The sequence below is a fragment of the Octopus bimaculoides genome, chromosome 16 (genome assembly GCF_046866305.1).
Source record: "Octopus bimaculoides isolate indiv1 chromosome 16, ASM4686630v1, whole genome shotgun sequence".
In the NCBI taxonomy this organism is placed as follows: Eukaryota; Metazoa; Mollusca; class Cephalopoda; order Octopoda; family Octopodidae; genus Octopus; species Octopus bimaculoides.
Genome location: NC_142943.1, coordinates 30,777,604 through 30,792,603, shown reverse-complemented (window position 1 = coordinate 30,792,603; position 15,000 = coordinate 30,777,604). Strand labels below are relative to the sequence as shown.

The 15,000-nt window shown below is 38.4% G+C and overlaps 1 protein-coding gene across 1 annotated transcript in view; it reads right to left on the bottom strand.

Annotated features, from left to right (window-relative positions):
* LOC106869867 (uncharacterized) overlaps window positions 1–15,000 on the bottom strand; it is a 63,819-nt gene that overhangs the window by 22,714 nt on the left and 26,105 nt on the right. Inside the window, exons 13-22 of the mRNA XM_089364396.1 lie at window positions 12,903–13,027; window positions 11,705–11,839; window positions 10,805–11,029; window positions 8,640–8,729; window positions 6,386–6,466; window positions 5,276–5,399; window positions 4,523–4,626; window positions 2,847–2,952; window positions 1,613–1,730; window positions 296–444 (exon numbers count right to left, since the gene is read on the bottom strand). Of these exons, the coding sequence (XP_089220522.1) occupies window positions 296–444; window positions 1,613–1,730; window positions 2,847–2,952; window positions 4,523–4,626; window positions 5,276–5,399; window positions 6,386–6,466; window positions 8,640–8,729; window positions 10,805–11,029; window positions 11,705–11,839; window positions 12,903–13,027 (1,257 nt within the window). The remainder of the gene's footprint in view (window positions 1–295; window positions 445–1,612; window positions 1,731–2,846; window positions 2,953–4,522; window positions 4,627–5,275; window positions 5,400–6,385; window positions 6,467–8,639; window positions 8,730–10,804; window positions 11,030–11,704; window positions 11,840–12,902; window positions 13,028–15,000) is intronic.

Genomic DNA, 15,000 nt, shown 5'->3' with positions numbered 1-15,000 from the left:
TAAGGTGTTTGTTCTTCATTTTTTTTCGACTCCGGGTGGATAAAAAGCGAGGTTGAGTTCATTTCGATAGGATTTGATCTCAGACTGCAGATATTCGAAACTATGTCCAAGACGTTCTAATGTGTCTATTCACAGAAGTAAAACCTGAACCTGGATGAGATTTGAGATTTGTATGTAACACCAGATAACCAAATCACAATGTATTTTATACAATACATTACTGAATTTGCCATCAATCCACTTAAGTAACTTTCCCTTCCACCTATGAATTAAAAAATTGATAAGCGAGTCTAACCTCTAGGAGAATGATCCATGTTGAGTGGATTTCCACCACTTCCGCCACCTGATCCCATGTACAGAAGACTGAACTGTCCACTGTATTTATTGATCTCGCCAGCTTCACCAGAGCCTGCCGATTTGGTCGACCTTGCTGAACCGCCCCGTCTGAAAATGTATAATAATAATAATAATACTAACAATAATAATAAAAACAAAACAACAACAACAACAACAACAATAATAATAATGATTTCAAATTTTTCCACAACGGCAGTAATTTTTGGGGGAGGGGATGAGTCGATTACATCGATACCAGTGTTTAACTGGTACTTATTTTATCGACCCCGAAAGGATGAAAGGTAAAGTCGACCTTAAACATTTGAACATGTTCCTTGGTGGTTGACGATATATGCATCTCTGATTATGAGAAGAAACAGTGGAGTGGTTAGCATCATAGCCATGTGTTGAGCCATGTGTTGTAATTCACTTCTGGAAGCACGGATGTTTCGTTCAACACCATAAACAACCTTTATTCAGGAACCTTTAGAGCGGGATGAGCCACTCGACCTGAAGAAAATTATGACTGGATCCCACCTGCAATGTCATGCGCTGTTTATCTTGATATGAGGTCATCATATCGCGCACATATAGTTGTGATGCATGTGCCTGATGTACCCTCATCAAACGGGTAGTCATGATGAGTATACTGGCCTCCATATATTTTACCCCAGTGTCACTTTGATGGAATGCACTGCTCTCTCACTCAGCAACAACAACGATAATAACAAAAAATACACTAACCCCCGTCGAGAGAGGTGGCTAGTAGAGTACATCACGTCCAGTACTCCACTTCACCCCTCGCACTAAAAAAGCCACTCGTGATAAACAGATCCTTCATGCTAAAATGTCTCACGTACAACAAAGACACCCATCGTTTTAAAAAGATCCTACGTACTAAAAATCCCTCGCTCTCAAAAGGCGCCACGTTCTAAAAAGGCTCATCTTTCTAAAAGAGGCCCCACATTCTTAAAAAAGTCCTTCATTCAAAAAAGTTCCTCGTTCTAAAAATGCTCCTTATACTAAGAAAGTCCCTCGTTCTAAAAAGGTCCCTCATGCCAAAAAAGATTACTCGTTTTAGTAAAGGCTTCTCTTTTTAAAGGGGGACACTCGTCTTAAGAAAGCCCCTTCATCTAAAAACACTCTTCGTTCTAAAAAGGTACTCAGATCTTAAACTTTCCCTCGTGAAAAAACGGTACCTTGTTCTATAAAGGTCCCGCATTTCTGACGCAGAGAATCAGTTATTAGGTTACAAGAAAGGAAGTGGTTCACTTACCCAAGTGTCCCGTGACTACCTCCACCACCGGGTCGGCCAGCATCTGTCGTGTTGACCTGACCAAGACCACCTCCACCTCCCCCGGCGTTCGATTTCGTAGAGATTTCACCACGTTTGTCTGTAATCAATAACCAATATATTACCAAGAAAGGGATAAAAAAACACATTACACAAAGCAACAACAAAAGTAGTAACATCCTCCTCCTCCTCCTCCTCCTCCTCCTCCTCCTCCTCCTCCTCCTCCTCATCATCATCATCATCATCATCATCATCATCATCACCAGCAGCAGCAGCAGCAGCAGCAACGATGACGACGACAACGACAACAGCAATCCTATCTGCTATGGACACGAACCCCAGAACAACGACAACAACAACAACAACAACAACAACAACTACTACTACTACCGTCTCCGTTGCTGCTGCTGCTGCTGCTGTTGGTGATGATGATGATTTCTGTTATTTGCAACCAAGGCGGCAGATGAAGTATGATTTAAAGACAAACATGAAATGTGGGGATTTACATGGCATCGGATGATTATTAAAAAGTCACATGTAAGTTTATAAGGTATAGAATATTTACAAAATAAAATGAATTATATATACATGGTGTACTGCATAAAAAAGATAAAGTCATGTTGATGCAACCCTCCTGAAACAGAAGAATCTGCAGGGCTAATCAAGGAATTCCACCATCCCAGATCTTCCTGGACACCAAAAGCAAGCGTTCTCTCTAATGTCCTTCTCCAGCTTCCAGACTTATTATACTTATACATGTAGCATCCATCCTTGCTATTTTCGGAACTTTCACCTACGTTTCAATAAATTCACTCCCTTTGATTTTCAAATAAAACTTGAAAAAGATGATAAGGGCTCTACCAAAGAAGAACGTCTCTGTTATACTTTTCAGCCTAGTCTACCAAATTGAAAAAGGGAAACAACGTTCCCTCTCCTGATGACGGTAGGGTAGCGGGGCAATCATTTAGATGGACTCGGCTGATAGTCGGATCTGTCCCACTCAGATACTAAGCGAGTGCGTGCAGAGCAGTTTCGTCTTTCTATCTATCTATTCTGGTTTTCAATTTATTTTGTCCCATTTCTTTTAATAGTGAAAATTTCAACTACATGATTCAATCAGAAAAGTAATTTCAATTCTGCGAGATATTTGCTGTTTTCTTTTAACGTTTTACATCTGTTTCGATTTATATATAATTTGGAATAGTTGAATACTTACTGCTGTAAGAATCTCCTTGTCTCCCATTATCTCCATTCTTATTCGAACTCTGACCTCCGCGGTATCCAGCACCATTAGCGTTCAGTTCACCATAAATGTATATATTCTAATGTAACAAAAAAAAAAAAAGAAGCAAACTAACAAAAACAAAAACAAAAAAACAAAACAAAATATATATGAAGTAATAATGCTTTTTCCCATTGGCATAAGGTCCGAAATTCGGGGAGATGGGCTAGTCGATTACATTGTTCCATTGATTAACTGGTACTTTTCTTATTGATTCCGAAAGGATGAAAGGCAAAGTCGACCTAGGCGGAATTTGAACTCAGAACGTAAAGCTGGACAAAATGCCGTTATGCATTTTGCCTTGCGTGCTAACGATATATATATAAAGTTATAATGATATCATATTTTGGCACAAGGCCAGCAACTTCGTGAAGTTGGGAAAGTCAATTACATCGACCCCAGTGTTCAACTGGTACTTATTTTATCGACCACGAAAGGATGAAGGGCAAAGTCGACCTCGTCGGAATTTGAATGCAGGATTCTGTCAGCTCGCTGACTTACATGTGAAGTAATAATAACCTCCAATATAAGAAAGTTACATTCATTTTAATGTTGGGACATTGTCAGAATATTTCGGACCCCAGAACGCAATTGATACTTATTCTATTATCTACAGTATATGAAAAAAAAAAATCAGTAGAATTTGAATTTCGGAACGTAATAGTGCAAGACAAAATACGGTAAGGTATTTTATTTCACCGGCACTTACCTTCAACCTCAGGAATGATGATTTTGATGATAATAATAATAATAATAATAATAATAATAATAATAATAATAATAATAATAATAATAATAATAATGATAATAAATGTCCAGATGCAATACCAGGCAGTGGCTCTCATAACTTCTGATCTTAACTTTTGATTGAGTGCAGTAAAGTAGTACAAAAAACAGTATAAGCTCAGGCATGATTCTGTACGCAAAAGAGTGCATTGGGATGTTAGCCGAGTGTGTTGCTTCGAAACAATAGAAAAGTGGTATGGAAACGAACCAGTGGCCATGACAGAGAATGAGAATTATAGGATCTTATTGGACTTCTCCCATAAAGGCTGTTCATGCAACTGAAGCAAGAGAGCTAGATGTGATTATAGAGGACAAAATAAACAAGCATTCTCGGTTTGTGGCATGAATTGGCCATGGAATTCCATTTCTTTTCATTTGTCTCAATTTGCTTGCTTTGTTGTTCTTCCTTCTCTCCCTGAATTCTCCGACAGTTTCAGTTATATCCTGGGCATCCCTAGTTGCCGATACTATACTTTCGTCCCTCCCCACAACATAATTTTTCAGCCCCAGTGTCATCTGTGTTTGAAAAATATCAGGATCTAGTCAGAGAGCTGAAGAGACTGTGAAAGACTAAGATAATTATTGCTGTAGCAGTTGGCGTTCTTTGCGCAACACCAAAAATGATACTTAAAGGCCTGAAAAATATTGGAATCGAGATTCGCATTGTCGACCTGCAGCAAAGTACTACTGTATATTCTACCAGAATGTTAGGAATCGTTCTTGAGATTTAGGAAACTTGTTATCACCACACATTAAGATAACGTTCCTGCTAATTAAACTAGCATGTAATAGCTTGATGATAATACTAATAAACTTGCACGTACCTGTGCTTCAACTTCTAAGTGTCCATGTGCAGTTCCGTTCCAGTGATGGACATAGACTTTAGTATTTGGTTCAATAACAAATCTTTTGATGTTGCAGTGACGTCCTGATAAAAGTGGAAGTAAAATATTGATCAATAACAAATATTGATACGTTTAATTATTATTGTTGCTGTCATTGATTCTAATACAATAAACATATGACCAAAAATTTTTCAGCAAAAAACAAAAAACAAAAAACAAAACAAAACAGAGATGCCTTCCTCCAAATACAAACTACAGGAACTACCTAAACGCGTTGCAATCTCTTCTCGTCATGATGACTAAAGCTATAGCAACGTTGAGACCCTTCCTGTATTGTCAGCAGCTATCTCAGGGTTACATAATTTCGTCCTTTAAACTTGTGCAACCAGTGACACAAGCCCAGTAGTTATCAGGATAGAGGATTTGTATAGAGTTATCTTCTCTTAGGTGAGCAGTTAAAGAGCTGAAGCGTCTCATATGTCCTGAGTGCGTTGGGATGTCTGTGAATGACTTTCTTCCGGAGAGAATTTCGTGACATGCTAAGTAAACCATAACTGAAACATTCACTGATGCAACTATTCTGGGTCAGAGTAGTCCTGGGAAAAATTGGTGTTAAGAGAGGGTTTAATACACATCAAAACCCTGGAAGTTCAGAACCCGGGCTTCACTACCGTATCTAATTTAAAATTATACTTACGACAGATGCTCAAATATATCAATGAAAAATGTTACCTGATATTTGGGACTGGTGTTCTGGTATCCAGTCATTATTATTGTGGTCGATTCCACTGCAGTTTGTTTTCGGAATATCCCCTAGTTCGTAGTGAGCGACCAAACCTTTTTTTAACACTTGGTCCTGCCAATAAGTAAAGAATATAACGGTATTGTTAATATTAAGGACCATCAAGGACACAGGTGAAAGCTTGCAGTGACATACAAAATCTTCACACGATACTTCTATAAATCACTTTTACGTTTAATCATCTGTACAGTAGAAATATACCATAGATACACAATATAAGGGGATGTAGAACAAATGTGTGAAACAGACTGAAATGGAATGGAAATAATCTGAAAACATACATACACACACAGACGTGCGTGCACCACCCCACCCAAACACACACACACACACACACACACACACACACACACACACACACACACACACACATATATATATATATATATATATATATATATATATGTAATACAAAATGGGACAAGAACGCAAAACATCCGGACAGATAGCTGATGCAAAAACGGGACAACAAAACATCCAGATAGACGATACAAAGAAAACAAGGACGGGTCATTCGAAGTTTTCTTTCCTCAGTCGAGTACCCAGATTATCTTCGCAATTTCGGCAGATTATACTCGATATTGCTCTAATCTGGCCAGCCCTAAGGAAAAACTAAGCTAAAAGCATTAGATTCCTTGGAAGAAAGCAACGAATGTATACAAAAACAAGGACGGAAAAAAGCGAACAATGTTACACAAATACAATAGAAATAATAACAGGACATAAAAACAGGTGTCTTTCGACTAAGGACGAATTAAATTAAGCTGGCGTGTCTGGAAATAAAGCCTTACGGCAGAGATACAAGGTTTCACAGGCACAGGGAAAGAAAGATCAGACATGGCCGAACGACGGTCACGTAGGAAGTGAAGAGAGAGAGAGAGGTAGAGGTAGAGGCAGAGGGACAAAAGAATTAAGGAGGGGCGAGAAAAAATGACAGGGACACAGTAAAGTGAAAAGTGGAGGGAAAGTGGGCAAGAAGAGAAGGCAAGGAAATGTGAGCGAGGGGGATCAATAATTTATAGACATATGACCTCTCTTACCGGAGAGTCGTTGACGTCATTGTTCAGAAAATTAGCAGCAATATCGCTTTCTGACAGAGCTTGGTTCCAAACTTTTACGTTCTAGAAAATAAAGAATATGACTGAAATTATAAATCCTGAAATGACTTAATTGATTTCTCAATCAGTCAATGCACAAACATTTTCTCAAACATTGCTGCCTTGTTCCACACACATAACGTTGGTAGAATTATTTTGAGTTTTGGTCACGTGTAATTTCTCATTCTCATTGTTTGTTACTATTGTGTGTGTGTCTGTGTTTGTGTGTGCGCGCGTGCGTAGTGTGTGTGTGTGTGTGTGTGTGTGTGTGTGTGTGTGTGTGTGTGTGTGTGTAAGTAAGATTTAGTTGAATTAGGTACTTAAATTGTGACACCTCGTTAGGTCGGAATAATATACACAAACAACAACAATATTATGTAAATATCAAATTTGGTACATAAGTACCAGCTGAATAATATTTCTGCGGTATATGCAGACAACTAGACCCAGATGAGTGAAGAAATCCGCTCTTGAGCTGTTCAGACATGTACATTATATTAAATATACGGTCCATAATATTTACGAAGGGCAAAATCCGAGACAGGTGAATAAATATAAATGAGTAACAGTGGAGGTAAAGGTCTCAATCTATTACAGAAGTCTAGAAATTAAACAACTCCTTAATAGATAAATCTAGACCAAAGGTTCTGAATCAATTTTGGCCAAACGGCGGGTCCTTTACCGCAAATAGCTGTTACGTGGTATTCGGGCTAAATCTTGCCTTTTCTGGGTTCCAGGAAACTTCGAGGTCTTCCACCACCATCCCCTCTTTCTTTTCTGAAACAAAGTGGTTTGCGGCGGTTTGGCGGTCAGATACGTTGAATGCACGCGAAAAATCCGAGATTTTTCTTTTTTTTCTTCCTGTCCTTACTGACAAACGTTCATTCATTAAATCTATTGCAAATGCACCGCCAGTACAAATTCCCACGGACCACTTTCTTAGTCATATTGTGCCTAGATTTACTACACTTTTTGGATCTAGTTTGTTTCATTCACAAAATCTGCATTTTTTAAAAGGAAGTAAAAAGATCTGAAAATTGGTTATATTGTTGCAGTTTTCCACGTTTATTCCTGCAAAATCATGAAATTCTGGAGAACAAATTTGACGAAAAAGTTAGACATTTAAAAATCGAAAAAAGACTTCCTATTTTTAGCCAATAATGAGACAGAAATTTTCTACGTTGTAGAGTGTCAACTTAGCGGTGTCAGCTTTAAGGTTGTACTTAAAGCCATATCTGCATACCAGTGGTTTCTGGGTTATTTCTCCTCATCTCGGATAGAGAGATGGAGCCACTAAAATCTTGTTTGAAATATATATTTTTTAAAGTGATTCACAGCACTGATCTAATAAATAGAAGATTATTATTCCTAAATCTCTGAACGAGAGACATTCAGTAACAGTACTCTAGAGAAAGGATTATTTACCAACATAATGTGGCAGTCCTAGTTAGGGCGATTGTTACTGTTATTTAGCCCCAGGAAACATCGTCTCTAGCTGGCTATATGACACACTATCTGCATCCTTATATTTTCGAACAAGGCGCCATCTCTAGCCGAGCCGTTATTCCTTGCCGATGAAGAGAAATAACCCAGAAACCATTGGTACGCAGATATTGCTTTGGGCTGAGTGGGGACGCTAAACTCCCTGGTTCGAAAATATAAGGACGCAGATAGTGTGTCATATAGCCGGCTAGAGACGATGTTTCCTAGGACTAAATAGCAGTAACAATCATCCTAACAAGCACTTCCACATTATGTTGGCAAATAATCTTTACTATATATATATATAGTTTTCCAATAAGAATGGGTTTTCCAATAAGAATGGGTTTTCCAATAAGAATGGGTTTTCCAATATAGGACGGATATATGAGTATTGATACAATATCATGCTCTCATAAAAACCTATTAATGTTTACCGAACGATTTCATGCTGAAAACATCCCAGAAGTGCAGAGGTAAATTAGCAATCATCGGACATAACTAAGTGTATACGTGTGTGTGTGTATGTGTGTGTGTGTGTGTGTGTGTGTGTGTGTGTGTGTTTGTGTGCGTGCGTGTATGTGTGTGTATGTGTGTGCATGCGTGTGTGTGTTTGCTACGAGGGCCGATGTAGAGATAAACATTTTAAACAATAACTACAACAACATCGGAAACCGAAGTATAATTTATAAATAGTTGAGTTCGAAATATTATTTACCTTGATCATGCCACCGAAGCTAGTCCCAGGACAGCAAGGACCACCTCCGATCCAAAATCCGTTTGCATTGGCCAAGAAGTGTGGCTGTGTCTGAGAATATAACATAGATATTTGGTTTTAGTCGGTGACTGGAAGGAAATGACATATTCGAAAAAGAAACGAATTAAGGCAAAACTGAGCATTATCTCGGATGTCTGGTAAATGTCCTTGGTCGGTTAGGCTAAATGCTGGGAGACGGTATGCATTTGAAATTTCATAATGAAATGATTAACGAGTGGGTGGTGGTGGTGGTGGTGGTGGGGGGGGGGGCGAAAGGCAAAGAAACATGGAAATATCTCTCATCAGTCTTGGAAATCCAGAGTACATGCACGGTTCGATGTCCAACATACATACATACATACATACATACATACATACATACATATGTGTGTGTATGCATATACATATGCATATATGTGTGTGTGCGTATGCGTGAGTGTATGTGTATATGTATATATGTATATATTCATATTTATATGTATGTATGTATTTATATATATATGTGTGTGTGTGTGTGTTTGTGTCCGTGTTTGTCCCACCACCGCTAGATAGCTGGCATTAGTTCGTTCACGTCCTTATAACTTGGCTGATTCGGTTAAAGAAATCCATAAAATAAAAACCAGACTTAAAAATGAATATTGGTTGGGAGGATTTGCTCGGCTAAAAATCTTGCGAGGTGGTCCTCATGTCCAAATACTGAAACAAGAAAATGATAAAGTACATACGTATGTTTCATTACTAAGTATGCATGCATGCATATGTATGTATGTATGTATGTATGTATGTATGTATGTATGTATGTATGTATGTATGTATGTAGGTATGTATGTATGTAGGTAGGTAGGTATGTATGTATGTATGTAGGTAGGTATGTATGTATGTATGTATGTATGTAAGTAGGTAGGTAGGTATGTATGTATGTATGCATGCATGCATGTATGTACGTACGTATGTATGTATGTATGTATGTATGTATGTATGTATGTATGTATGTATGTATTAGTTACCTACTTATGTGCATATGTATCTATCTACCTATACGCACGTGTGTGTGTATGAGAGTGTGTGTGCGTGTATGAGTGTGTGTGTGTATGTGTGTGTGTGGTCTCTCTGCATGTAATGTAAATGGGTCTCCGGCAGTTTCGACGATGAGTATGCAGGTGTTCAATAAACTGAACTATCGATTCATTGAATTAACATAAAACTCGCTGGACATCTCATTCACATTATTCTCAGGCAGAATCAATGCGGCACAGTGTTGTGAGAAGGTTCAAGCGTCCTTATATATTGCCACTTGCAGTATGATGTCTCTATGACTAAGAGACTTAACGTGCAGCTGCTCAGTTCCTCTGTTTGCGAACAAGTTTCCCAGACTGCTATATTTCACCACTGTATGTAGCCGAAGCAGCGCTGTATAGTGTTGGCTAGTGTTCCATTAGTTTGTGGACTGAATTTCAAATACAGCAATGGGTACAGTTGAGAGTTTTAGGGTTTCCGATTATATTACGGTACTCCCTAAACTTAAAAGTATGTCACAAACATTTTAAAATTGACAACTTAGTGTATGTTAATGAAAAAGCGTTAACAATCGATTATACAATCAGCCAACCAACCAGCCAACCAGCCAGCCAATGAACGAACGAACGAACGAACGAACGAACGAACGAACGAACGAACGAACGAACCAACGAACCAACCGACCAGCCAACCAACCAACCAACCAACCAACCAACCAACCAGCCAACCAACCAGCCAACCAACCAGCCAACCAACCAGCCAACCGACCGACCGACCGACCGACCGACCGACCGACCGACCGACCGACCGACCGACCGACCGACCGACCGACCAACCAGCCAACCGACCAACCAACCAACCAACCAGCCAACCAATCAACCAACCAACCAACCAACCAGCCAGCCAACCAGCCAACCAGCCAACCAGCCAGCCAACCAACCAGCCAACCGACCGACCGACCGACCGACTGACCGACCGACCGACCGACCGACTGACCGACCGACCAACCAACCAACCAGCCAGTCAACTAACCGATCAACTGACTAACCAAGTAAGCGAGCAAGCAAACAAGTGACTAACCAATCTACCAATCAGAAAAAAAGACATACCTTCTTAGAATTAACCTTTTTACCATTAGTAATTAAACTGATTTCAGTTCCAGTGTTGACAACTGCTACCGAATGCCATTGATGTAGGTGGTACTGAGTGTTAGAAGAGGTCATTGGTATGGTACAAAGGTTCGACTTGCCTGGCGGACTGTAAAACGCTTGAAATCTTCCGTGTTGATAGGCAATACCGAAATGGAAGCAGTTATATATTCCACCAGCTATTAACTGAAATATTTAAAAAATAACAAAAATAACAACAACAATCATCATCATCATCATCATCATCATTTAATATCTATTTTCCATGCTGGCATGGGTTGAGAACTTTGATAAAAGTCGGCAAGGCCAAAACCCGCACCAAACACCTTTGTTGTTTTCGGCATGGATTCTACAGCTGCATGCCCTTCCTAACACCATCCACTTCACAGAGTGTACTGGGTGGTTTGTACGTAACACTAGCATTAACGCTTCTTACGTAAGACGAACACAAATGCTTGAACGAAATACGGAACTAAATATGTCTGTGTTGTGGGGAGCAGCAGGTAAAAAGAAAACAAACACGCACACACACGCGCTCACACACACGCACACACACATACACAAGCAAGCATAACATGCGTGCAAAACAAGATGGAGAAACAAGTGTCGAGTACCGAAGGCAGAGTAAAATACAGTGTTTTATTAAAGGTGAAGACCTTCAGTTTATGAACTTTTTCAGCTTCAATAAAATATTGTATTCAAACACACACACACACACACACACACACGCACACAGACTTACATATGTATAATATAATTTTATATTATATTATAGAACAATAACAGATACAAGAGCAACGAAAACCACTACCGCCACAACAGCAACAACAACAGCAACAGCAATAATAGCTTTGATCTTACCCGGTTTGTCTGGTCCATCAAAGTTGGTTTCACCCAAGCTGCTATGGTATATTTCGGTCCTGGACTCCACTGGCCTAAATCTATGTAGGTATCGTTGCCATCAAAAGAGCCACCACAAGAATATGGCGGTCCGATCTAGGAATAGAATTAAAATATATATAAAAAAAGATACATGAATGTTAAGTATGGCGAGATCTTCGGGACCTTCGTCAATTAAAAACAAAAAAAGAGGTTAAAGTTCTTTCCCAAGATCTATGGACTCATAGACCCACTTTCCCGGTTTCTGTGGCGTATACATTCCCCACCTGGATGGGACGCCAATCCATCGTAGGAATACTCATTTTCGTCAGCTGAGTGAACTGGAACAATATGAAATGAAGTGTTTTATTTAAGAACACAACGCATCACCCGGTCACAGAATCAAAATCACAATCTTACGATCATAAGTTCAGCACTCTAACCACAAAGTCACACGCCCCTACTACCTTCATCAATTACGACAATGAAGATTCACTCTCTCAATCAAGTGAATTAACGTGAAAGTGGCTAAATATTCCATAGAGACGTGCAACAAACAAGAAATCAACCTTTTTGAATTATAGATAAATCCATCTGACGGGCTTCTGTACAGTTTCCGTCTACCTAATTTCACTCACAAAGTATGGATCGACTCGAGGCTATAAATAATGACATTTTTCTTAGACACCCTAGATCTCGTGGTTGTGAAGCGAACTTCTTAATCATTCGGCCATACTCTGTCTGTAACATGAAATAAATCGCCTACTATCGCTCACACGTCTCATGTCTTTATCTATATAATGCAGCTGATGACCAATGGCGCCATTGGTTACAATTTTCCAGTGGTCCGCAGTATTTGTGACGAGAAGGACTTCAAGGGAGTATTTGTAACTTGGTTCCGAACACATATTATGGAACATCGAACATAAAAATGTTTGTGCTTGCTCCCATCACCTCTTGACAACCGGTGTTGGTTTTTCACATCACCGTCAATTAGCGGGTTGGTAAGGGAGGTAAATGTAAATACAAGAAAGTACTGGGATCGATTTGGTTGTCATCAACGTAGTACCTCTCCATGGTCACAGTTCATTTACTGAAACAGATGTAAGGTAAAAAATAAATAACAATTAAAAAAAACAGTAACACTTTCTCGAGTGGGAGCAATGTATGAGTGACTCACCTTGTTATTAGTGATACATCTAGAAAACGTTTGATTTTTAAAGGTGAACGGAAGTTGGCACACATCTCTGGCGTTGTCACCTCCTGTAGCCTTAACCTGTACTAGTTCAACTGCGCGGCAAATACCTAGAAGTGATAGATAGATGGAGAGAGAGAGAGAGAGAGAGAGAGAGAGGGCGAGAGAGAGGGCGAGAGAGAGAGAATGGGTGTTTAACTGAAGGTAGGAATATATATATATATATATATATATATATATATATAAATGAATATATACACACATATATATGTATATGTATGTATATGTATACATATACATACATACATACATACATACATACATACATATATATATATATATATATATATATATATATATATATATACATACATACATATGTATATACACACACACACATATATACATAAATATATGTATATGTACATACATACGTATATATATATATACACACATACATATGTATATATATATATGCACAGGCAGACAGACAGACACACACACCCACACACACACACACATACACACACACACACACACACACGCACACAAATACACATATATATATAGAGAGAGAAAGAAAGAGTGAGAGAGTATATGTAGACTATTTATAAAAGGATGTGACAAGAGAAACAGGAAATGATTTTGTTCATTTGCATACCAGTACATTGCGTTGGAAACGCGTCTTAATTATGTAAATTACTTAACTGGAGTACTGAAACAGCGTGTATGTAGGTCAATTGTAAATAAATATATATGCGTACGTTTAATCATTCTGTGCAAACAAGTCACGAGATTAAAATGACGTCCTTTCACCTCTGTTTTTAGGATGGATTTGAGACCCGCTGGTTTTCTGTTACCCGCATTAATGTTCTCACTAACTTTATCTACACTCCTACACAATAACAGCAACTGTGTGTTTACCTGATGTTATTATTATTATATTTGCATAATATTCAATATTGTGACGCTGTAAATTGAAGATATTGTGTGTAGCAGGGATTTGTGCTGTCTGTCAGGTCATAACCAGAACTTCAGACTTACAGTACTTTAGGTGGTAGGGATGCAGTTCCAAGTAAGGCTGATCTTTGTAGTATACCAGCATTGTAGGGAAGGTTGTTGGGTATTTCTAAAGAGTCCAGATGTTTCTTCAGGTTGAGTGGTATTGAACCCAATGCTCCCATGAAAACAGGAACAACCTTTAAGTTTGATTAATATCATTATTGATTTGACTCAGGTTCGGTTTTATTCCTGCAGAGATTTATGTGGGTAGCGGCTTACTGCCTGAAACCTTAGGTATTCACTAGTCTTCAATACACTCCTGATAATCTTTCCTGTCCCTAAGAAGCAAACTTTCTGTTGAAGCTCTACAAGACATTCTATTCCAATCTCCTTCACCTATTTGGCTATATCTTTGCTTACAGTTTACCATGCACCAATTATTATAGGCACAACCATTACAGTTTTCATATTCCACATTCTTGTAATTTCAAATTTTAAGGGATTGTACGCCTTTCTTTACGATCCTGGAAGCAAAGGGTCTGAAGGATTAATTAGTTAGCAACTTATTATTATTATTGTTATTATTATTAATATTATTATTATTATTATTATTATTATTATTATTATTGAGTGAGAGAGCAGTGCATGCCTTCAAAGTGACACTGGGGTAAAATATACGAAGCCCAGTTTACCCATCATGACTACATGTCTGATAAGGGTACACCAGATAAATAACTTGGATTGGTCGTTGTTGGACAGTAGAAACATAGGTGTTTCTTCTTTTTTTCTAATATGTTTATCTCTTTGAATTATCCTTTATTCTCTTAAACCATAAAGCACACCATGTCTGTCAAACATTAACAGAAGGTAAATCGGCGATACCCTCTAAGTTAATTTCAACTATATCTAAAAGTACAGTTTTGATTAAACGGTAGGATTCAAAAGAACTTTTTCGAATTCTTTCCTTGTATTTAATATATCAACGCACCGTTTTCAAACATCGCGGAATTTGCACGGTTCTCGCTAGTTAATTATAATTTTATTAATTATAATTCTCCTTATATTTTGCAGTAATGTAGTT